The sequence below is a fragment of the Podarcis gaigeae genome (genome assembly GCF_964106915.1).
Source record: "Podarcis gaigeae genome assembly, chromosome: 4".
NCBI classification, from domain to species: domain Eukaryota; kingdom Metazoa; phylum Chordata; class Lepidosauria; order Squamata; family Lacertidae; genus Podarcis; species Podarcis gaigeae.
The window spans coordinates 36549446-36573643 of NC_139677.1; the positions used below are offsets into that span (position 1 = coordinate 36549446).

At 41.8% G+C, this 24198-nt stretch overlaps 2 protein-coding genes across 3 annotated transcripts in view; one reads left to right on the forward strand and one right to left on the reverse strand.

Moving 5' to 3' along the window:
* CRLF2 (cytokine receptor like factor 2) overlaps positions 1–24198 on the reverse strand; it is a 49603-nt gene that overhangs the window by 11872 nt on the left and 13533 nt on the right. The window contains exons 2-4 of one of the 2 annotated variants that reach the window (XM_083734527.1): positions 1861–1938; positions 1023–1070; positions 67–172 (exon numbers count right to left, since the gene is read on the reverse strand). In XM_083734527.1, coding sequence (XP_083590653.1) covers positions 67–172; positions 1023–1070; positions 1861–1936 — 230 coding nt within the window. In that variant the 5' untranslated portion in view covers positions 1937–1938. The remainder of the gene's footprint in view (positions 1–66; positions 173–1022; positions 1071–1860; positions 1939–24198) is intronic. The other variant, XM_083734528.1, reaches the window with a different exon arrangement.
* On the forward strand, positions 15303–23565 carry LOC310842494 (granulocyte-macrophage colony-stimulating factor receptor subunit alpha-like). Its single transcript, XM_083734592.1, has 8 exons — positions 15303–15334; positions 16474–16600; positions 18364–18496; positions 18593–18774; positions 19490–19617; positions 20327–20353; positions 21773–21899; positions 23264–23565. Exons 2-8 carry the CDS (start codon positions 16513–16515, stop codon positions 23311–23313), a joined length of 735 nt encoding a protein of 244 aa, XP_083590718.1. The 5' UTR covers positions 15303–15334; positions 16474–16512; the 3' UTR covers positions 23314–23565.

The window sequence follows — 24198 nt, forward strand, 5'->3', positions numbered from 1 at the left end:
ACCAATTTGCTTGAAAATTCCCAGCATTCAAACCTAGAAATCCAAAGTCTGTTTGCCAGTACTTACTTATAAGACATCGTCATGTTCCTGCCTGGAAAATTTTTTTTTGCATGCCATGAAATCTCCATCCTCTTACCATTGACGTTCTGTATTTCGTATTCTGGGCAACCATCTAGCAAAGATGAAGGGTTGTAATTGTTTAAAATAATCTGCAAAATAAATGGCTATCAGTCTCATTCAAGTTAGATCTTCTAAATATACATGTTTCTGCTGCACCTCTCAGTACTAAAAAGGAGAAACTGTGGGCTTGGATTTATCGTATAAGGCTAGAAAATAACCAAGCAAGCTTAAGTGCATATACTGGACAACTTGCATACATTAGACCACCCGGAAAAGGGTCAAGTACTTCACTAAGTATAGTAATTACCATTTGCCAAAAGCTCTTTGCTTTATTTCATTCCCACCACAGCAGAAAAAGCCAGTGTGGTGTAGTGGTTAAGAGCGGTAGACTCGTAATCTGGGGAACAGGGTTCGATTACCCACTCCTCCACATGCAGCTGCTGGGTGACCTTGGGCCAGTCACACTTCTCTGAAGTCTCTCAGCCCCACTCACCTCAGAGAGTGTTTGTTGTGGGGAGGAAGGGAAAGGAGATTGTTAGCCGCTTTGAGACTCCTAGGGTAGTGATAAAGCGGGATATCAAATCCAAACTCTTCTTCTTCTTCCTATTTGGCACTGCACTTTCCATGCTCCTCTTTCTCTAGCCTTGAGGGACTTCCAAGGTGCCATTGATGCAACATTTTCACACAATATTATTTGACAGCTCAAGGTTAATATTGCTTAATACAATAAGAATGTCCAAGCATCTTCTGCTGAGAGATTATTCCTCCCTGTCCCTGCTAGAATGAATGCTCAGGTCCAAGTGCGAGTTGTCCTAAAATGGCAAGACCAAAGAGAAGCCTATTCTGCTGAAGCATGGAGATTAAGAGGAATATATTTGAGAGCTCTGTTTTTGTATCATTACCTGCTAAGACGTCTTCAGAACCATTAAATTGATTGATGGGGTATAGACCTTGAAAACAAAGCGAATAATAAGACAATGTGAAAGGAAGAATGGCAAAAAATCCCACACTGCAGATGAAAAGCATGGGGGGGGGGGAATCCATGTAATTTTGTACAGTATTAACTAGCAGATCATTATTTCCCATCATAATCGTGATTTTTAAATGGTAGGTTGTTGTTTTTCTCTAGAATTCATTTAAAAGAAAAAAGAATAACCAGACCATGGATATAACATTAAATTACATTTATTGAACTACTTCCAGAAAACAAAAGACACAAATTCCTGTGGCTTTTAGTTATAAGTAATGCTGCTTAGAATTTTTAATGCAAAAAAAATCCCACCCGAAAACCAAGTAATAAGAAAACACTTAATTTATTTAACATTTTTAAAAGAAAAATCTTTGTTGCATGTTACAGATCTCTGTAGTTGTAATGAGGTCTTCACCTTACGTAACTTTTGCATAACTATTGTGTTCTGTCCTGAAAGTTGTAACATATACGATACTGTTTGAGCTTGTACTTTATACTGAACATTACGAATTTTGCCTCTGACATTTAGTGGTACAAAGACTTGGTTCAAATAAACCTTTACAATTGATTTAGCTCTAAATTTCATTCTATTCTTTGTAATTTTTGTACATTATAAAGTGAATGGTTGCTAATTGTTGTTTAGTTGTTTAGTCGTGTCCGACTTTCGTGACCCCATGGACCAGAGCATGCCAGGCTTATATGGTTGCTAATACTGAGTTGTTAATACTGGTATTTGTGCTAAAAATTCATTTTGTCAGATTTTAACTTACATGGTGCCCATGACTGAGAAACCCGCAGGAGGATGCAGAGCAGAACAGCAGCAGAGGACTTAACGCTCAATCCCATACCTGGAAACATAGGGTATGATCAAATTATTACCAATATAAACCACAGCAGTACTTCTCTAGGACTGATCTTTACTACTGAATAGCTTTGTATCAAAAATGAAAATCTAGAGGAAATGACTATAGGAAATATTTGCAAATAGTGTGAGATAATTATAATCTGTTCTCACAGATCTTAAAAGTTGCATAGATTAGGCTTCTTTTTTACTAAGTGACTATGGGTGTCAAATATAAGTCCTCTGAAGAACCTGAACTGGAAATATATCTTGAACAACTCAGCCATGGAGTTTCTTAGGTATCCCAGTGCCCCTGCTTACAAACCTATCCAAAAGGCTTCTGTGACTCACTGCTAGATAACCAAGCCATAGTTTTGGACACCATCTTCTGCTGTACTTCACAGTTTTATGATTCGGGGGGGGGGGGGGCTAATGTGTTTGGAAACAGGTGGCACTGAGCACTTGCATGAAGATAGGAGAGTTCCCTTACATTTCAGGTGAGATCCAACAACAAGAGAGATTCTGGTTTGCCACTCTTTCATGGCAGGCCAGCCAACGGTGTGGCTAGCTGCTTGGGTGCCTGGGGCAGCGTACATGCCCTGCACCTGAGGGCGGAGCAAGCCAGGGCAGGGCACACTGCACAAAGCCTCTTCACTGCCTCCCCCTCAGCTGTAGGGTGGCTGATGGAGAGGCGATTGGCAGACGCAAGCCCCACACTGCCATTTCAGGCAGTGCGGAGCCTGCAGGCACCCAAACCACCATGTCACTCCCAGGAGAGACGTGTGGCTCGGGCATGCTGTAGGCCCCGTGGAAAGTACCAGCCCTTGCAGTGTGGTGCCCAGTGCCAGACGTGTTTCATGGTGTTTGTGAGGTTTGTGAGCCCTTTTTAAACAACAACACACTCATATTTTTGCCATTTTGTCACCCCCCTCAGGGATGACACCAGGGGCAGCCTGCACCCATCACACACCCCTTCCTATGCCACTGAGGCCAGCTTGCTCCCCAGTGTGACAGGGAACTAGTTTGCTGTGGTTTAGACCTATGATGTCCCTGGGAACTAATGGAGGCCTTTGGCAAGCTCCTGGTCAGGATGCCAGCCAGAAAAGAAACAACTACACTTCCCCTGGCTTGAACCGCAGCAGCTTCAGTCCTTCCAACACCTCAGTTTGTATCTGTTATACTTGTGGTTCGAGGACCCGACCCCCGCAATGTGAAATGAATACACAAGGACACATGATATAAGGTTAATGGGCAAGGAAAGGCCACAACTTTATTGATTACAGCAGTGAAAAGGTATTGGCTTAGGCAATGGATCTCTAAAACAAGTGGGTTTATTCACCAGTAGGTGGAGCCTGTTGATGCTAATTCAACTATAGGCTCACCCCTGATGTCACCGAGGGTCGTGCCATGGCCTCCTGCCAAGCAGGCATTGGACAGAATACACGACCGCCAGATTCCTTTAACCGGAATACCCAAAAATTGAAGGCATAGGCGATGGCCACACCTAGCCTTTCGACACACCACAACACATTATTCCAATGCCTAACCTACCCACCAATACCACAAAAGTTGTGACGATTGCTATGAGGTAGACGAAAAAACCAAAAGGCCTAATGCCAAATGGAAAAACTCCTACCAGGCCCCCTGGACAACCAGGGCGACCAACCTAAGGTCCATAGCAAGGCCAATGACCTAGGCCCTAACTCAAAGGGGGTGGCTGACTTGCGACGAGACGATGGCGAGAATGAGGCCGGGGAGAGGCTGACGCTGCAGCAAAAGGCTGCTGAGCACGCCCCCTTGAAGGCACCTGGTTGGGTGCCTGCCGAGGGGCGTGGGCGCCAGCCAGGAGAGGTGGAGGCAGGGGGCTAATGCCCCCTGCTACGGGCGGAGCTCGGGCTCCCGCCCACAAACACTCCCCTCTCTTCCAGGGAGGAGAGTCTTTGTCACAACTTAGTAGGGGAAGGCATTTGGTATGATCCATAACTTAAGAGGGATTATCATAAGGGATATTAGCTGTTGGGCACAGCAAGTTCCTAGCTCCAATCAGGGGAACAGCGACTAGATTCCACACATCCAAGTTGCTGTGGGACCCACCGGATCAGTCTGTGTTGTGGAGGGAACCTCCTGTTGGCAATTACTATGGGTTACCCAGCAGGCAGGCTGGGAAGGAGATTAAGCCAGCAATCAGGCTGCCCAGGCATAGAGGAGACAGATGCTTATGTCATGCCATGCCCCAATGTTCCCGTTACCAATAAAGTTGTGGCCTTGTTATACCCTGCATTGCCGCTGCCTGTCATTACTCCCCACTGTGGCGTTTGCCCTCCTAGGTGTGTGACATCATACTGGGTTCATAAGGAAAGGGTTAACTAATTGTAAAATGACTAACCAACAGGAACCCAAGGGGCAGAGTTAACTGTGTATAAGGTTTTAGCACAGAGGGGTTTTTGGAGTGAGAAAGTTAGAGTTAGGATAGTTGAGAAGACAGTCTGGAGTTAGAAGAGACAGAGAAGATAAGTCTGTGGGTTGGGCTAGTCTGGTGTGAGAGAGTGAGAAAATTTGTTAAGAGGAGTCAGTCAAACAGTTGAGATAATCAGTCAGAAGGTATTAGGAAGGTATAGGCCGATAAAGAAACTAAAGTTAAGATACTGACAGGAATATTATCTGAGAAACCATAAACTTGTTAATATTTGTAAAATAAACTTGTCATTTTGGTTCACTTTTAACAACTGTCTGGACTCAGTGTTTTACCAGAGGGTAATGGGTTGGTGGCAGCGGGGAAGCGGGCACAGTGGTGGCACAGGGATCAATAGACCATTAAACGTCCAGGGACCCTGTGTGATCTCCACACCCACCCACGTGCCTCCCTGTGCCTAGTGGTCAACTGCAAGCATGGTTTGTTGTACACACAGACGAACAAACTCAACAACGTAAGTGAATGCTGTTTTAATAGAATGTATAGGATGAAAACCTGATTGATTAGGCTAAGAAAGCAGAAACGGGGTGGAAGAAATTCTAAAGTATGGTTACCAGATGTCCCCATTTCCCAGGGACAGTCCCCGGATTTACAAATCTAGCCCCAGACAAAATCCGTCCCTGGAATGTCCCCGGATTTTATTTAATGTCCCTGGATTTATATTTTAAGTGTTGTAGATTTATTAGCAGGGAATGAATGTTGTGTGATTGGTTCAACGGCACAAGACACATCATATGGGGACTTCTGGTGAGGCAAAATGGCGGGTGCCATGGCAGCGAGCAGCTCCTGAAGCCAGCCAGAGCCAACTGTGCTATCAGGCTGGCTCCGAGCTGCTGAGACTGCTGCTGCCACTGCCACTGCCAAGGGGGAACCAGGGACGCCCAGCGCGTCAACTGGGGGAACTGCTGAAACCCCATGATCTAAATCAAGCCAGGAGCAAGAGCACCCAGCCACCCGGCTGATTGCCCAGTGACACTCCGGGGCCAGGAAAACCCCGGAGCTGAAGCACGGAGAAGGAGGAGAGGAGGAGCCCTGATCTTGCTGCACCAATGCTGCCAACCGCCACTGAGGAGGAGAGGTAGGAGAGTACCGGGAGGACAAGGACACGTGGCCTGACCTGAGCCTACTCCATGGCAACTAGTGCTCCAAGAGAGCAGGCCGGGGCCCAGAGGAAGGCCGGGCGACAGACGAGACCCCAGAAAAGAAGATATTACTTCTTGGACTTCCGGAGGCGGCGCGAAACAGCAATGGCGGTCCTCTTTACTCTGTGAAGAGGGGCTCCGCGAAAAAGGGTTGTCCGCTGCGGCAAAGCGGAGACCCATCAAGAAAAACCACAGGCAGAGCGAGCCTGTGGCCGTGGGACTCGGCGGGCGCCTGGAGCCCCCCCAGAAGCGGGGAAGGAGCCTCGTAAGAGGCTCCGGAACGTGAAAGGGGGAGCGGCGCTGTGAGTTCATCGCTCTTTTCGTGGAAGCAAAGCCGCGCTGCTGCTGCTGATGAGCGCTGACCTTTCTTCTTGAAATTATCGGAATTGGAGCAACATACCCGTGAGTAAGGGTCCTAAATTTTTCAACTAAACTGAAGAAATTCGGCCGAAAGCGGGAGGCGAGTAACAGGAAGTCCGCCTCCCGACTCTGCTAATTAGATCAAAGCAAGGGCTCGGAAACGAGCTGAAGTATTTAAAAAGGGGTTGTAAAAGTGGAAGAAAGGGTGCATTGAGAGACTCTGTATTTTGAAGATAAAAAGGAAAGAACTGTGGGTTGTATAGACTTTTATTCTTTAGAACTATCCTCCAATTTCTGGGCTAAACGGGGCTGAAAGAGATAACCCCGCCACCGGGCTGCCAGTGCATAGAAAAAGAACTGTCAAACTGCTGTCAAACTGACGACATTGTTGCAGAGATCGAAATTGTTGCATAGACTGAGATACTAACATTAAACATTGTTGCATGGACCTGTATCGATACTTTATGGCTGGATTTTAAGAGATTAGAAGTTCTGGAAACCTTCCTTTTGTGTTTGGGAATTACAAAACTCAATATGGGGAATTGAGGAACTTCAATGGCGGAAAATAGTTCCTTTCTTTTTTGAAGCTTTGAAATACTCCCCCTATAGGACTGTGGAAATATAGTTGCATGGGAACTGAGCTTTATTGAAACTTTTTGTGGTTTTTTTTATTTATATTTGGGACTTGTTTTTCCCATGGGACAAAAGACCATTTGACCTTGAACAGAGGCAGGTGTGGAATGAGCGGCACAGGGAGAACAAGAGCAGCTAAAGCTAAAGATAAAGAAAAAGAGAAAAAATCTGGGCAACTTTTGCAAACAACTTTAACTCATCACCGCAGATCATCTGTCCCAACTGTGCTGACAGCACAGGAGGTGGAACTAGTGCAGCCTGCTGCAGAAGACATGGCAACTGGAGGATCTGAAACAGTTTTAAAACAAATTTTGGAACAATTGGCAGTCTTAAACCAAAAAGTGGACAATCAAACATCAAAGATTGACCAAGCTACATCCTCTATTGGCAAATTAACTGAACAGGTTTCGCAGCACACTCAGGCAATTGAGAAATTGCAAGGAGCTACGGCAGAAAACTTTAAATTAGCTGTGGAAGCCAACCAAAAAGCAGAACAGGCGAACTTAAAGGTGGATGAAATTAAAGGAGAGGTAAGACCTTTGAGAAGGCAGGTAGGGGAACAACAAGCCTACCTGGCATTGGTTGAATTGAAAAGTAAAGATAGTAATCTCAGGATAAGGGCTATCCCGGAATTGGAACAAAATAATCTAGAGGGATTTTTGACACTTTTGTTCTCCAAATTCTGGGGAATTGAGGAAGAAAAGGACTTTAAAATTGTGACAGCCTTTAGACTGGGAAAATCAGTAAAGAAAGATAAGCCCAGAGACTGTTTGGTTGCTCTGAGATCAAGAGAAGAAAGGGATAAGATACTAGGCCTACATTTTAAGAAATCTTTGGAGGTAGAAGGTAAAAGGGCCGAAATTTACAGAGATATACCCAAATATCTCTTGGAACTTAGGACTACCTATATAGATTTGACCAAATTGTTGAGACACAACGGAATTCCTTACAGGTGGGAGTTTCCACAAGGACTTTCATTTACTTACAAAGGAAGGAAAATAAAGATTAAATCACCTGAAGACCAGCAGAAGTTCCTACACGACCACGAGGAGGACCTGCAAAAAGGAGCTGCAGCTTCTTGGCCTCCACCACCACCGGGACCATCTCCAAGAGTTATACCACCAGGACCAGGACCAGCATTACCTCCCCCGGGATCGGGAGGAAGCTTAGATACCCCATTGTAGAACCCGTCAATTGATTCAGGATGTCTCTACAGCTTCTTAGTTGGAACATAAATGGCGGAAACTCCCCAGAAAAAAGAAGGAAAGTCTTTCACATTTTGAAAAAGGAACAACTGGACGTTATCTGCCTACAGGAAACACATGTGACAAGGCTCCATAGAAAAGTGTTAATTAACAAAAGACTAGGCCAAGAATTTATTTCTTCAGACAAAGTTAAGAAGAGAGGAGTGGTGATTTACGCAAAGGAGAGCCTGTCACCGAAATTTTTATTCAAAGATGAATATGGCCGAATTTTGGCGATTGAAATACAGACGCAAGGAGAAAAAATTTTGATATTAGGAATATATGCTCCAAATGAGGGAAAGTCGGAATTCTTCAGGAAGCTGCATGAGACTATGCTGGATTATTTGGACTATAGCAACATCATTATGCTGGGTGATATGAATGGGGTCGTGTCTGTAAATATGGATAAGTCACAAAGTGCTAACATATCGAAAGACGGCAGACTACCCAAAACCTTTTTTGAAATGACAGACAATATGGACTTAGTAGACATTTGGAGGGTTAAGAACCCTCTAGGAAAAGAAGGGACTTTCTTTTCTGAAGCTCATCTGACATGGACACGAATCGACCAAATCTGGACAACTAGAGGACTGGCACCTAAGACTAGAAAAGTGGAAATCTGCCCAAAAACCTGCTCCGACCATAATGCCTTGAAAGTGGAATTGAGACTAAATACAACCGGATCCTTTAGATGGAAAATGAATGACACTATTCTAAGAGATCAGGAGATTGTCAAGAAGGCCCAAAAAACTCTAAAGGACTATTTTGAGATAAACTTGAATACTACTGTGGAAAAAAGAACAATCTGGGACGCAAGTAAGGCAGTCATGAGAGGGTTTCTAATACAACAAAACACGATTAAGAAAAGGCTCTGGAATGAAAAGAAGGAGAAGATATTGGAGAGAATAAGAGAAGGTGAGAAAAAATTAAGATCTAGGCCTAAGTCGAAGGACGTGTTAAGAGAAGTGAAATTCTTCCAGGCGCAATATTCAAAACTGATAAATCAAGAGGTGGAATGGAAAATTAAACAAATGAAACAAAGATCCTTCGAATCGGTGAATAAGTGTGGGAAACTGCTAGCTTGGCAGTTGAAAAAGAGACAAAAGCTTAATACGGTTACAAATCTAGAGATCGAAGGGAGAATGGTTCAGAAACCCGAGGAAATCAGAAAGTGCTTCCAGAGGTACTTCAAAGAACTTTATACACAAGGGCCGCAAAAAGCCTCAGAGGTGGATCAATTTCTAAAAACTAATGGATTACAAAAAATACCCCTGGAAATGAGAACAAACCTGAACTGTAATATTACACAGCAAGAAATTGAAAGTGCCATTCAAAATCTTCAACTTGGCAAGTCCCCAGGCCCGGACGGCTTAACCTCCAAATATTATAAAGTTTTAAAGGACTATTTGATACAACCTTTGATGGAGGTTTGTAACCAGATAATGGAGGGAGGGAGGGCACCGGAAACGTGGAAAGAAGCTTTCATCACATTGGTACCTAAATCAGAGACTGAAAAGACCCAACTTAAGAACTACCGCCCCATCTCACTCCTAAATGTGGATTATAAAATTTTTGCAGATATTTTGGCAAATAGACTTAAAAAAGTACTAAATGAAGTGATTCACAAAGACCAGGCTGGCTTTCTCCCTGGTAGGCATTTGTTTGACAACACAAGAAACATTATTGACATTTTGGAACTTCTACAAACAAATCTGAATACCAGAGCGGTTTTGATTTTTGTTGATGCAGAGAAGGCCTTTGATAATATTTCTTGGATGTTTATGAAGAAAAATTTGGAAGGGATGGGAGTGGGGCGGGGGTTCGAAAATGGTATAGAAGCAATCTACACAGAACAAAAAGCTAAATTGATAGTAAACAATGTGGTGACAGAGGAGTTTAAAATTGAAAAAGGGACACGCCAGGGGTGCCCTCTATCCCCCCTATTGTTTATTTCAGTCCTGGAGGTGTTGCTAAATATGATTAGAAAGGACCGGTTGGTCCAGGGAATTGAGGTCGGAGTGAAACAATATAAATTGAAAGCATTTGCAGATGACTTGGTATTAACACTTCAGGAACCAGTCTCCAGCACTAAAAGAGTGTTAGAATTAATTTCTGATTTTGGTCGGGTGGCGGGGTTTAAGTTAAATAAGCAAAAAACCAAGGTTTTAGCAAAAAATTTGACAGCTACAGAAACAGATGAGTTCTCCAAAGAAACGGAGTTGAATGTGGTTAAAAAAGTAAAATACCTAGGGGTGTACTTGACCTCCAAAAATTTGAATTTGTTTAAAGATAATTATGAGAAATGCTGGTCAGAAATCAAAAGAGACTTGGACATATGGTCAAGACTGAAACTTTCCTTGTTAGGCCGAATAGCTGCTGTAAAGATGAATGTATTGCCGAAAATGTTATTTTTGTTTCAGGCCCTACAGATCGTGGACAAGGTGGAATGTTTTGGAAAGTGGCAGAAGGATATTTCTAAGTTTGTTTGGCAGGGCAAAAAGCCCCGAATAAAGTTTAAAATATTAACTGATGCGAAAGAAAGAGGGGGATTTGCCCTGCCAGACTTGAGGCTATATTATGAATCTGCAGCCTTCTGCTGGTTGAAAGATTGGATTTTATTGGAGAACACTGATGTCCTGGATCTGGAAGGGTTTGACAATGCGTTTGGGTGGCATGCATATTTGTGGTATGACAAGGCCAAAGTGCACAAATTGTTTAAAAACCATATTGTCAGAAGAGCAATTTGGAGGGTCTGGATAAAATACAAAGACTTATTGGAGAGTAAAACTCCGAGATGGCTCTCACCGGTGGAGGCCAAGGCACGTAAGAGACCCAACATGGAGGCCCACTGGCCTAAATATTGGGAAATAATTGAAAAAACTGGAGACAATTGGAGGTTGCTAAGTTTGGAGAAATTGAAAACTAAGGTACGAGATTGGTTGCACTATGCGCAAATTCAAGAGGTATTTAAAATAGATAAAAAAGTTGGATTCCAGGTGGAAAAATCGAAACTAGAGACTGAATTGTTAGAGCCAAAAAGTAAACTACTTTCGAGAATGTATAACTTGCTGCTTAAGTGGAATACACAGGATGAGACAGTCAAATCCGCTATGATAAAATGGGCTCAGGATGTGGGGCATAACATTATGTTTGCAGACTGGGAAAGGTTATGGAACACCGGTTTGAAATTCACGGCATGTACTGCCTTGAAGGAAAATATTATGAAAATGGTATACCGGTGGTACATGACCCCAGTCAAGTTAGCCAAGATATATCATCTGTCTGACAACAAATGTTGGAAATGTGGAGAGGCGGAAGGGACATTCTTTCATCTCTGGTGGACCTGCCCGAAAGTGAAGGCCTTCTGGGAAATGATCCATAATGAACTAAAAAAGGTATTGAGATTTACCTTACCTAAAAAACCAGAGGCCTTCCTTCTGGGCATGGTGGACCAGAGAGTGCTTAAGAAGGACAGAACCTTTTTTATGTATGCTACCACAGCAGCAAGGATCCTGATTGCAAAATACTGGAAGACACAAGATTTACCCACGCTGGAGGAATGGCAATCGCAGTTGATGGACTATATGGAACTGGCTGAAATGACTGGCAGAATCCGAGACGCGGGAGAAGAAACAACTGAGGAGGATTGGGAAAAGTTTAAGGACTATTTGAAAAAACACTATAAGTTGTATGAATGTTAAAAAAAAAAAAAATGCACCTTTCAGGAAATTCTAGCTTCAGCAAATGTAAGTTATTGGAATGAAAATTAAGACACAAGAATTCAGAGGTAAAATAATGAAATAACTTTATTGTGTTTAATATAAAACATATAAGAATTGAGCGACAGTAAAATTGAAAATAGGGAACATGATAAAATGGAAGTTACAATAAGTTTTGAAATAAGTTAACAAATTGCTGATGCTTTATAAGACAGAGAACGCAGGGGTCGGAGGATGTGGGGAAGTCCTATAGGTTAGATGGAAAAAGAATATGGAAATTTGTTATTTATATCTCTCTTTCTTATAACCACTCTTTATTCTTTTTTCTGTATTTCTGTACTTTTAAAAAAGCAATAAAAAATGTTTAAAAAAAAAAGAAAAGAAGATATTACTTCTTAATTATTATTATTTTAAATAACTTTTTTAAAATAACTTTTTTTTCTCTTTAAGAAAAATATGTGTCCCCAGATTCTTTGGAAAAAATCTAGTAACCTTATTCTAAAGACTATACAGATGTAACTTGCTCCAAGCAGCTAAGGACAAGAGGCAGCAGGATGGCTGATTCTAGATGGTTCTATCTGAAGTAAGAAATTTGAGAAGCCAAAGGAAACATCAGTGATCTCTGATAAGTTCACATGCGTACAGTAATCAGACAGAAAATCTCCAAAGGACCGAAATTGTGCTTAGTAGTAAGTTTGAAAGCTTAAACAGCAGACAGGCTGTTTTATCAACGGGGGGAGGGGGGAGCCTTTTTGAATAAAGAACACATTTCTGATATCTGAGAAAAACCACATCAGTTATTATTTATTTATTTGTGTGTGGTTTTTTTGAAAGGTATATACTGCACCTTTAACTAAAAATTGGTTTTAGGGCAGAATGCATAGGAAATAGAATGTAAAACATAACCAACAGCGATGCAACAAAACTAAGAGGAATAAAACTATTTGACCAGCTTAAATACACCATAATTCTCAATGCTTGGGTAAATAAAAAGGTTTTAACCCAGCAGTTGGAAGAATACAGTGCCAGCACTAGACATACCACTCTTGGAGAGCATTCCACAACTGGGACACCAACACAGAGAATATTGTCTCATTTGTATATGTGTGCTTTCCCTAATGATGGGACGTGGGGAAGGACCTCCCGCAACTCTCTCAAAGCATAGGTAAGTTGATAAAGGAAGAGGAACATCTTCAAATATTTGTGTTCAAAGCCATTTATGTATCTATTGCAACATACATTTTCCTAGGAACCACCCCACTAAACACAGTATGTTTTACTTCCTAAAATACACCGAAAGTACATTTAAAAAAAAAATGTTTCAATTCAAGTTCACTCAGTCCAAAAAGGCATTAGTTCAAGTTCAAGTTCACTCCTCTTCAGAAAGGAACCGATTCTGCTCCAGTTCAATTGACAGCTCGATCCTCAATTCATCCCTGCCATCCCTGGCATTTTTCTTTCAGGCCTTCCTAATTTTATAAGCCTCTCTGATAAAGTGTAAAATATACTTGAAAAGACCAATTAAGAAAACATCAAAGCACACACAGTGTACTGTGAACAGCAAAGATGCACTACAAAATTAACTTCATTCTCATTCATTTCTCATGGAAACTTCAGAAACTGCATCAAGTGGCTTAAGAAAATCATAGAATCCCAACTACCACCTCTTTAGCTTTGCTTTTGCCTTTTCAAACTATATCTATCTATCATCTATCTATCTATCTATCTATCTATCTATCTATCTATCTATCTATCATCTATCTATCTATCATCTATCTATCTATCTATCTATCTATCATCTATATCTATCATCTATCTATCATCTATCTATCCACATACACTCTCTCTCTCTCTCTCTCTCTCTCTCTCTCTCTCTCTCTCTCTCACACACACACACACACACACACGTATATACATATATCTCACTTTATTTTCTTGGAGGAAAGAATCCTCAAATTCGGGTGTCCTTTTAAGAAAGAATAGAATCATAGAACAAGCCAGTTCAAATGATACAAAGATCTATCAGACCCAAAGTCATTTAAGATCAATCCAAACATTGAAAGTGTTTTAATAGACAGTTCCATATATACCAAAGTATTGATGCAGTTTTACTTAGAATTGAAAGAAGGAAGTAGTAAAATACCACAAGAAGGAGTTTGGTTTTCAAAACTTTTGTGCTATCTCTCTCTCTCTCTCCCTCTCTCTCTCTCGCACACACAAACACACATACACATTTTAAAAAGAGATTTGTGTAAGAGCAGCTTTCCAGATACAGTACTGTCTGTTCTTATTTTATCAGTTAATGAATCCCCTCACCACAGAGAAAAGTACACACACAAAGGAAAATACCACAATTATTTAGCTAAAACAAGTGGTGTTGTTTTTGCTGTGTTTCCATGAACTGTAATTTTTAGCAAGAAATTTCTCTTTCATAGTCCCACTCAAACTCTGTGAAACGTTTCCGCACCCAAGTGCTAACAATAGTTCAGTCACCGACCTCTTTTGAGCCAGTGGCATAGATGTCAAGTGTCCCTTATTTGAAGGGACAGTCCCTTATTCCAGCGCCATGTCCCACTGCTGTCCCTTATTGATAGATGTCCCTTAAATGTCCCTTAAATGATATCCCTTAAATTTCAAAGGAAGCAGCTCCTCTCCCTCCCTCCCTGCCGGCCAGGGAGGAGGGAGGCTCCAACTCTGTTGCTTGGCTGTGTTGCTCACCCAATAAGAAATCTAAGAACGACTGGGGGGTGGAGCTTGCATGCCTTGTGTGTGGCTAGTTAATGCAAGCTGAGGAGGTTTTTGAATGCTGGACGCCATTTTGTTGCACGTGCTGCTGCAAAATTTGCAGTGCAAAGCCAAGCCGGGGAGCCATCTTAAGTTGAGGCTGCATAGGCCTTGTGGTGCATGTGATTCAGATTCTATTCAGTTGAATCTCTGGTTACAAAGTTGGTTGGACAGTGTTCTCGAAGCTACCACTGCTGGTCCCTTATTTTCAAAGCTGCTGGTCCCTTATTTTCAAATCTGTAAGTTGACAGCTATGGCCAGTGGGCACAGTTGAAATTTTGAGAAAGTGTTGTGGGCATCAGTAATAAAATGAATGCAACTGAGAAACTAGAAAAAAGACAAAGGACCACAAAATGGTGCAGACATGTTGCCACCTCATCTTCAGGTCCCAACCATGTGGAAAAGGTACCTCCAATAACCACCACTGTGCTCACTCATATGAAAGTCTTTGCACCTCACCTTTGTTCGGACTGAGCCCTAGGTGTTCAATCACTCCATCAGAAAAATGTAGGCATGTTTAAGGTGGCCAGTTCAATGCAGAGGAGGCCCCCTTCCTTGGAGGTTCTTAAGCAGAGGTTGGATAGCTGTCTTGTAGGATTTAGTTGAGATTCTTGCATTGCAGGGGGGTGGACTATATGTACCTACCAACTTTATGGTTCTATGATTCTATTATAAGGAAAGCATTAGGTGAAGTATTAACTCAGTTGGGTTATTTATTGTGCGTGTTATTCTTCATGAACCTTAAAATCACCATCAGCAAAACATTTGGGCAAGGACCTCTCTAGGGTTCAGTGGGCCTGTTTAGGGTGAATTATTCTTCATGCACTATCAAAAACATAAGGAAGTCACCAGAAGCAAAAGAAAGTGCTCCATTATACTTCCTTGTTCAATGAATTGGAAGTGAAAAAGGAAATTCATGAAAGACTGATGCAACACTCCTCATGAGAACAACATATATATCCTTGCTTTCTCAGTAAAGCACACTTTGCAAGTGCACTACCAAAGCTTCTCTCAACTACACATCTCTCTGAGCCCGTATGAGGAGGAGGTAAGAATAACACTCCACTCAGCAGAAAAGGGGCTACATTCACAACCTTTACGACAAGCTTGATGGAGAAGGGGTGGGCAGCAGCAACAGTAGTTCCCGTAACCCCACCACCCAATCCCTATCTGCTAACCTTCCATATGCTAAGTGCCCAATCCCTCCATCAGCATGGCAGCAGTCACCAGTCCTGTCCCACCCCAGGTCTTTGCCACTCTCAATTCCTCATCATCAAAGTTCAACCCCTCCTTCAAACTTCCATTGTTTTGGCCCTCCAGAATATTCCCACAGACCCAAAAAGGTGCTTCAGTCTGTTCTGTCAGTCTCAACATCCCTGCCATCCTTCTGGCCTCAAACAGCCACCCACCCACCAATCCTCTAAACTGCCAAAACTGTTCAGTTGCAAGTTCTACACTCCCTGTACCTTTAGATTGCAGCAGCTTCTTGTTGGGGAAATGATTTCAGGTTCGTTTGGTCCTTGCTTGTGGGGGAAAAGGTTGCTGCCATGTTCTATGAGTATTTCTTTCCAAAGCTTCATTGCTCACATGAGCAGTCCCCATCAATGTATTTATTTATATTCAAATATTTATAAATGACATTTTCATATAAAATATAGCAAGCACAGCAGAATACTAGGGGGAAAAACACATGATAAGAAAACTGCCTGGTAAATAATCTATCATCTGTCTATCTGTCTTTCTGTCTTTCTGTCTGTCTGTCTGTCTGTCTGTCTATCTATCTACCTATCTTATTAGCCAGCTCTAACAAGAAAGAACATTTTTTAAAAAGCTGAACTTCAGTATTGCATGTCCCATTGAGGGAACATTGTAGAACATTAAAAAGAAACCTTCTTTATAAAAGCTACTGAACACAAAACACAGTAGCCATCAGAGTTGTTTTGTCCACAGAATGTCTACACAAAGTCTTTCATTTATACAACAGAACTTGTCCCCTTCACACCTTTCCTAACACACCCTACAAATCTGTTTTAGGGGCTTTGGGGAGGGCACAGGAAAAGGGGGGCAGTTGTGTTACACAAATGAAAGCCCTTGCGACATGATAACAGAATGGCTTTGCAGAATACCACTCAAAGGAAAAATGTACCAAAGCAATGAAATAAAAGAAATCCCCCTCTTTCACTTTAGGATTCATTCCTCCCCACTTATAAAGAAAAGAAAAATAGCATGGTGGCCACTCTAGGATTTGCTGACACAGTTTGGCTCATTGTTTTGTTGTACTCTATTTTCTACAGAACTTTTGCACAGGAGGAGGGTAAGTATATATTTTCAAGTTGATTAGCAGGTTATATTGCAGATATTAATATTGCAGAGATCGAAGTGGCTAGGTGCATAAGACCCAACTACTTTCGGAAATAAACATTGTCCAATCCCGTAAAAATATTATTCAAAGCTTACTTGCAGAAATTTTTCGAAAACAGAACAAAATACATTAAATGATACATCCAAAACATTCGTGCAATGTCTTGGGCTGTCCAACACAGGCTCAGCAACTTAGAAATGAAAGATAGTTCCAAAAATCCACACTGGGTCACTGTTCCACATTCCAGCCCCCAGTGGCCTTAGCCTATGGATGTACTGGTGAGCCATCTACATCATTTTGTTCTTTGTGGCATTCAGAGAAAGGCTAAAAGCCACCATTCTTTCAAGATGGCGAATTTGCAACTCAGTAACTTCATCACATGCTCAAAGGTTACATTCAGAGTAATAGGATACATTAGAGAAACAGAAAACCCTCAACAGGTAATTATTGTCCCATTTAGGAGCTTAGAGTACCTTAGAAAACTGTGGGGGGAAATCCATGTTAGAGATACACATTTATCCATTCTCCATGTTATGCCATCATTAATACACAGGCATTTCCTCATTTCTGTGTAAATAAAACCAATTACTGTGTAATTGATAATGCCAGCATACAGGTATATGAGTCATTCATTCCTATACCAGCATGTTTGAGTCCATCTGAGTCATTCTAGGCAATCATATCATACCTACAGAAGTACAGAACTGCTGACAGGGTATGCATAACTCTGGTGACAAGGGGTGTGATATGGGATTAGCACTCTGATCTCATATTGATTGAATTTAGAACACCCTAGGGTGAACATTGGCAATGGAACTTGTAGTGAAACACCACTTGACCTTAAAAAGGAAACACTTTCATAGAATCATAGAAATGTAGGGTTGGAAGGGACACCAAGGGTCGTCTAGTACAGCCCCCCTGCAATGCAGAAATCAGAGCTGAAGAATCCCAGACAGATGGTCATTCCATCTCTGGTTAAAATTCTCCAGTGAAAAAGAGTCCACCACCTTCCAAGGAAATCCATTCTATGGTCCAACAGCTCTTGCCATCAAAAAGTTCTTCTTCATGTTTAGTCTAACCTCATTCAAACTTATAGGATGAGCACATTAACTTAAGGTTACCAGATTTTTTTCAATGAATCTGGGGACACTTTTCAACTTCAATGGATTTTGTATGGGGACTGATTTGCAAATCCTGGGACTGTCCTCGGGAAATGGGGATGTCTGGTAACCTTACATTAACTCTTCTCAGAAGAACCCATGCAGGCAGCGGCGGAGCAGGCCGATCAGGCGCCTGGGGCGGCGCGTGTGCCCTGTGCCCAGGGACGGGGCTAGCCAGGGCAGGACGCTCCGCAGGGCCTCCTAGGAGTCTGCCTGCCTCCTCCCACTCAGCTGCCCTACAGTTGAGGGGGAGGCGGTGGACAGACCGTTTGGGGCAGAGCGGAGCCTGTGGGTGTCCCAGGAGAGACACGTGGCTTGGGCGCGCTGTAGGCCCTGCAGTGAATGCCACCCAGCATTTTGTCACCCCCCTCAGTGGGGACACCTGGGTGGATCGCACCTACCCGCACCCCCCTTCCTTCACCCCTGCATGCAGCTACTCAGACTCAGAACCAAACTCATAAACATGGATGACACATATGTGAGATGATGATAAAAGTACTCTGAGCACTTCAATGCATGTTACTAAACATGATCTTTCCTAATTTTTCTCCCCAGGACCGGAAGGGACATCAGCTGAAAATTTATCCTGTGTCATTTACACTGTTCATGTTACTTCAATGGACTGCACTTGGGAAGTGGGCAGGAATGCTCCTAATGACGTCCAGTATTTTCTAAACTTGATATATTTGTAATTCATTTTCATTTGTTAAATGGGGGTGGGGTAGGGAATGGTTAGAGTATGCTACTCCTGGTTGGGCTTTTAACAAAATATTTTTGCATGCAGCGAAAACGATGGAGAAAGCATTGAATGTCCCCAATACAAAAATAATGAACTTGGAAGACATGTTGGGTGCCACTTTCCTGATATGAAAGTTCCTGAGAATCATATTACCCTCCAGGTGACTGGCTCAAGCAAAGAATCACCAATTCAGACTTTGGATCACCAAGCCTGGCCTTTCGATTATGGTGAGAGAGGGTGGAGTATATTGGTTTACTTTTTTCTGCCAGCAGTACTAGAAATCTTGATATAGCTATAAATCTGGGATGGGAACATGTGGCCTCAATATTAGATTCTGACTCCCATCGCCACTGGTCACAGGTTAGGTTGGCTGGGGCTGCTGGGAGTCCAGCCACAATGGATAGTCAGATGTCGTGCAACCCTGCAATAGGCCTTTAATTTAAAATGCTTGTAAAATTATCATTAAACAACCTCAAAAACATATCTGACTGCTTCTACATCACAGCTTTTCAGTGGCAGATACACCCACCCACACCCTGTACCCCTGTACCCTTGCATGACCTCACACCATAACATTCCTGGCTATAAACCTGGCCACACTCACCCATAGCATATGTCAAAACAAAAAAATTCCTTCCAGTAGCACCTTAAAGACCAACTAAGTTAGTTCTTGGTATGAGCTTTCGTGTGTTATCTGAAGAAGTGTGCATGCACACGAAAGCTCATACCAAGAACTAACTTAGTTGGTCTTTAAGGTGCTACTGGAAGGAATTTTTTTGTTTTGACTATGGCAGACCAACACGGCTACCTATCTGTAACTGGAACCATAGCATATGTGAATATGAAATATTTAAGAGAGGGATGAAAGACTCACCACTCTAATGCCCTTGTAATCTCACACCTCTCCTACTGTCAAGTAAAAGATGGGTTATTTCATTCCAGAAAAACTTGCCCCACCGCAATGTATCACTGTGAATTGTCGTGAACTGCTGTTGTATTGTAAAGTAGAATGGAAACCTCCTCCAACTGCTACTACAAATGCAGATTACTGTTTTAAGTACCAGATAAAGGTAAGAGGCCATTGTGGTTCTCTTTGTTGAATTGTTTTTGGACATCTTTGCTTGTCCCATGTGCATATCTCGTGTAGAAACTCAAGGGGGGGGGGGACGGACCATTTCACATTTTGAAATATGTCCAGCTTTCAAATGTATATAGAATTCAGTTTTAGAACCATCCATATCTGCTGGAATCAATGACAATTCTTGAAATAAACAGAATGAGATTCAGATTTGTTCAACTTCCATGTTAGAAAGGCTATGACAAAATGTGGGTGGATAGAAGCAACTTGCAATGATTCACAGGATGAGGAAAGTTCTATAGAGAGCTGAAGAGGGGAAAGGTGTTGCAGAGGACCCAGTACTGCTACTCTGGGATTGGTGAGGCACATGAGGAATCAACAAGATTCAACAAGATGGATGGGCTGAGAAAAGGGTCTATCTGGCCCAGGACCTGCAGTGTAGAATTACCATCAGCAAAATGCCCCCAGCCAATCCTGTTTGTCATGTCAAACAGTGGAGCAAAGAAAAGATTGGGAGGAAAGTTAAACCATCTACCAACAAGTAAGTCACAGACACATGTAATCAATTGCTGTTGACAACTTTTGCCTTCCTTGCTGATTAAAGTACCCAGCTGAATTTGTGAAATCAAGCATAATTTGAAAATAACACAAAGAAAATTTGACACCAGTACCAACTAAAAATGTTACCTTTTTCCCTTAAGGATGAACTGAGAAATGGAATTATAACAGTAAGTATTGTTATTTTATATAAACACACATGGGGAATGAATTTAGGAATGAGACAGCCACATGTAGGCTGCCAAGGGTTACATATTGGAAGAAAAATGGGGTATAAATGGGCGGTATAGTAAAATTTTATCACAACATTCTGAAATAGGGCCAGTCTAGAAATTCTATCTAGGTGTCTCCCTGTTTGTTTGTTTTGTTTTGTTTAGTCTACTTTGCTTTTTGATGTCTTCTAATCTGGGTTAAAGGGGCACGGGTGGCGCTGTGGGTTAAACCACAGAGCCTAGGACTTGCCAATCAGAAGGTCGGCAGTTCAAATCCCCATGACAGGGTGAGCTCCCGTTGCTCAGTCCCTGCTCCTGCCAACCTAGCAGTTCAAAAGCACGTCAAAGTGCAAGTAGATAAATAGGTACCACTCCGGTGGGAAGGTAAACGGCATTTCCATGTGCTGCTCTGGTTCGCCAGAAATGGCTTAGTCATGCTGGCCACATGACCCGGAAGCTGTACGCTGGCTCCCTCGGCCAATAAACGAGATGAGCACCGCAACCCCAGAGTCGGTCAGGACTGGACCTAATGGTCAGGGGTCCCTTTACCTTTACCTAATCTGGGTTAATGATAGATGGCTGGTGAAAGAGGCAGAGAAGGGAAAATCTTCCAGGGTTGGAGACTGGGAACATATAGAGGGAATCTCTCAGGTAAGAGCTGGGAGGGTCCACCCCCTTCTGTGTGAGACAAAGGTTAAGATATGCTTTTGAGAGAGGCCTTTGTATCCTCCACCCATTTCTATTTCTATTATTTCTTTTTCTATTTCTATTATTACCATTCTTTTTCTATTTCTATTATTTCTATTTCTATTATTTCTATTTCTATTATTTCTATTTCTATTTCTATTATTTCTATTTCATTTCCCTTTTTTCTTTTTATTCAGATTAGTTTGTTTTTTAATGTATGGTATAATGAAACATTTCAATAAAAATTTCATGGCAAACCCCCTCCCTGCAAGAAGGCTTGGGAGAATCACAGAAGTAAGGATGTGTACCATAGTTTGAATTGGCTATGCATACTCAAGTAAATCTAGGAAGGACCACAGTTCTCCTCTCCCTTGCCCCTAAGACAATCATATTGTGACTTTTCGACTTCTAATCTCTTAATAGTAGTTGTAAAACTGAAGAATTATTAATATCCTGCCCCTGAGCATATTTACGTAAAAGGCAGCTATAGTGATTTTCCAAGGGGAAAGTATTTTCCTAGTGAGTGAATTAAGGCAGCAGCTTGTTGAATGCTTTTGCACAAGAGAAATAGCCGTCTTTACATTACACAGTGGAATTGGGTGGGCACCACTAATACTATTTTAAAAAATCAAATTGTTGAATGTCACTTCACCTACAAAGGAATAAATCAGATCAATATCCTGCTTTTAGAAAAAAAAGGGGGAAACCTACCACTTGTTTCCAAAGGATAAAGAATACATCTTGAAGCTTCGTGCAGCTGGACAGTATTGCACTGTTGGAGAAGAATGGAGTGACTGGAGTGAACTAATTAAGTTTGGTAACGTTACAGATTTTTTCTCTCCAAGTACTTCTTCCTTTGGCCTGATCTCTATTATTCTGCCTAAGTGGCTAACTCAGGTTTGAGAAGTGCCTCTATCAGTCTGGGAAACAAGGCAATCAAAAATGGTTTTTTGCACATTAAACAACATCCTTGGTATTCAGAAATATATACGGTTTGTGGTTGTTGTTGTTTTAAAAAAATCATTGTTTAATAAACAAAAACAGCTTATTCTTCCAGCTTCCAAGACTTATGGAAACCTGTGTCAGGCATCAGGGAATCCGATCCCCCCACGGTAGGCTGCCAGGAATAGATAGGCAAGGAAAGTTCTTATTCTTTTATTCAATATTCACAGAAAATATTCACAGAAAGTCTTTTATTCAATATTCACAGAAAGAGGCTTAGAAATGCAGCCTATTGGAGTAATGGCATTGCTCCAAGTAATCTCCACCCCCCCTTCTATCCTCAATCATCATCATCAGCACCCACCCTACGGTGGCTGCTTAGGGCCATTTGCCTCCAAGCCCTTTGCTCTCCTACTTTCAATGTTCACCAGCTTCTGGGGAAGGAGTGTCTGGAATGCTTTCTAGTAATAATGTGTCAGCCAGCTGTTCTGGCTCCTCCTCCTCCTCCTCCTCCTCCTCCTCCTTCTCTTCCTCTTCCATTATTTCCCAACTTTGCCCCTCATCTGCTTTTGAGCCGTTACCTTCCGCAAACCACTGCTGTAAATCTATACTGTCTTCCTCTTCTCTGGAAGGTTCAGGAGGAGGGAGAGGCGGTCTCCACCATTCCTCCTCTTTCCAGTTCCTGACAACCTGATGCCAGTTGAGTCTACTTACTTATTATATATTTATTTCATGGAAAATGTACACTGCTTGCTTGTAAATAAAACCTTAAAGCAGTTCACACACACACACACAAATATTTATTAAATTTCGATACCACGCTTCAGTCAAGGGTCACCGGGTGATATAAAAATATAAAATATAAAATATATAAACATAAAAATATGTAACATAGTAACAAAGACAGTTTAAAAGGCTATAGACTGTTTAACTACTCAAAGGAATTTAGTTTGGTCACACAAAATCCGTTCCCAGTTAGTCAAAGCTTTCTTTATCTGAGCAGTGTAATTTTGAACCAGAGGGTGAGTCATTTTGTTGATCCTACTGTTTGGAGTCAGAAAATTTCAAATGGACAGTCCCCTTTAACTCCAATGGGATTATTCTAGGGTACAAAGTTTAGAGCTTTCACTTTCCAATAGGTGAAGCCTGCAACCCTTACTTTACTTATATGAGAGCATTCCCCCTTGCTATTTTGTAATAGAACTTGATGTTTTGTAACAATTGTCATTGGATTTTCAGGATGCAGAAAGAAACCAGGAAAGAATACATACACCTGTGAAGAAGGTTAAAAACTCAAAAACAATGCTAAAAGATGGATCACATCAACAAAATATTTACCATAGTCATTCAAAGTCAAGATTTTAAAACTTCTATGGAAACCTGAGACCTGAAGATATAGGGTGGCATACAAATTTATTAATAATAAATCACTGAGATTTCTTGCTGCAAGTGGTGTTCATTAACTTATGTCAGAGTTCCATCGTGAAATGTATCAGGTTTAACAGTATGCCATAGAGCTCGCAAGTAAATTTGTGATTCTTTCACAATTTTTGTACCATAATGGAAGATCTGTATCTTATAAAGTTTTCAGTTTCTGTACAATGGATAACCAAGCAGCTACCAATAAAGAGATCAAGAGTTACGCAAACAAAATGTATCTGATGTTTCCCTCAATGATTTGGAAAAGGGACAGGTTGAACTATTCCTTATATGACACTATTTTCCTTTAACCCAGTCGACCCAAATCAAATAGTTGGTGTGGCTGTGGCTGTCCATAGTACCTATCAGGGGCCATATTTGACATAATGCAAGTTAATTCGACCAGGGTGTAACAGGTGTATTATTTATTTGGAAAATTGCACACCTTAAAATTTCCTTTGCCAGAACTTTCCTCAATGTGGGCTCAAAAAAAGAGCAGGGTGACAATGTAACCGTGTTAGATGTGAACAGACTGGCAAAATGCAAGACTACCATTTTTCCCTTTCAAGAAAGTGCACAAAGTAAATGAGTTATGCCTTTTTGAAAGGAAGGGCCAGCCCACCCGTGAACCAAGGTGAGGTGACCTGCCTCAGGCAGCAGGATCCACAGGAAACCTTTCCTTTCAAAATTGTTTTTGCGGGTTTTTGTACTGTCATAAAGAATGTGTGTTCACTTCCTCTTTCCTGGAGGGGAGG

Bases quoted from the DNA above. Each gene is read 5' to 3' on its own strand.
- LOC310842494 (XM_083734592.1), top strand. From the start codon at position 16,513: ATGGTGGCCACTCTAGGATTTGCTGACACAGTTTGGCTCATTGTTTTG. The intron at 20,354-21,772 runs GTAAGTATTGTT...TCCTGCTTTTAG, and splicing joins TGAGAAATGGAATTATAACA to AAAAAAAAGGGGGAAACCTA. The intron at 21,900-23,263 runs GTAACGTTACAG...TTGGATTTTCAG, and splicing joins GAGTGAACTAATTAAGTTTG to GATGCAGAAAGAAACCAGGA.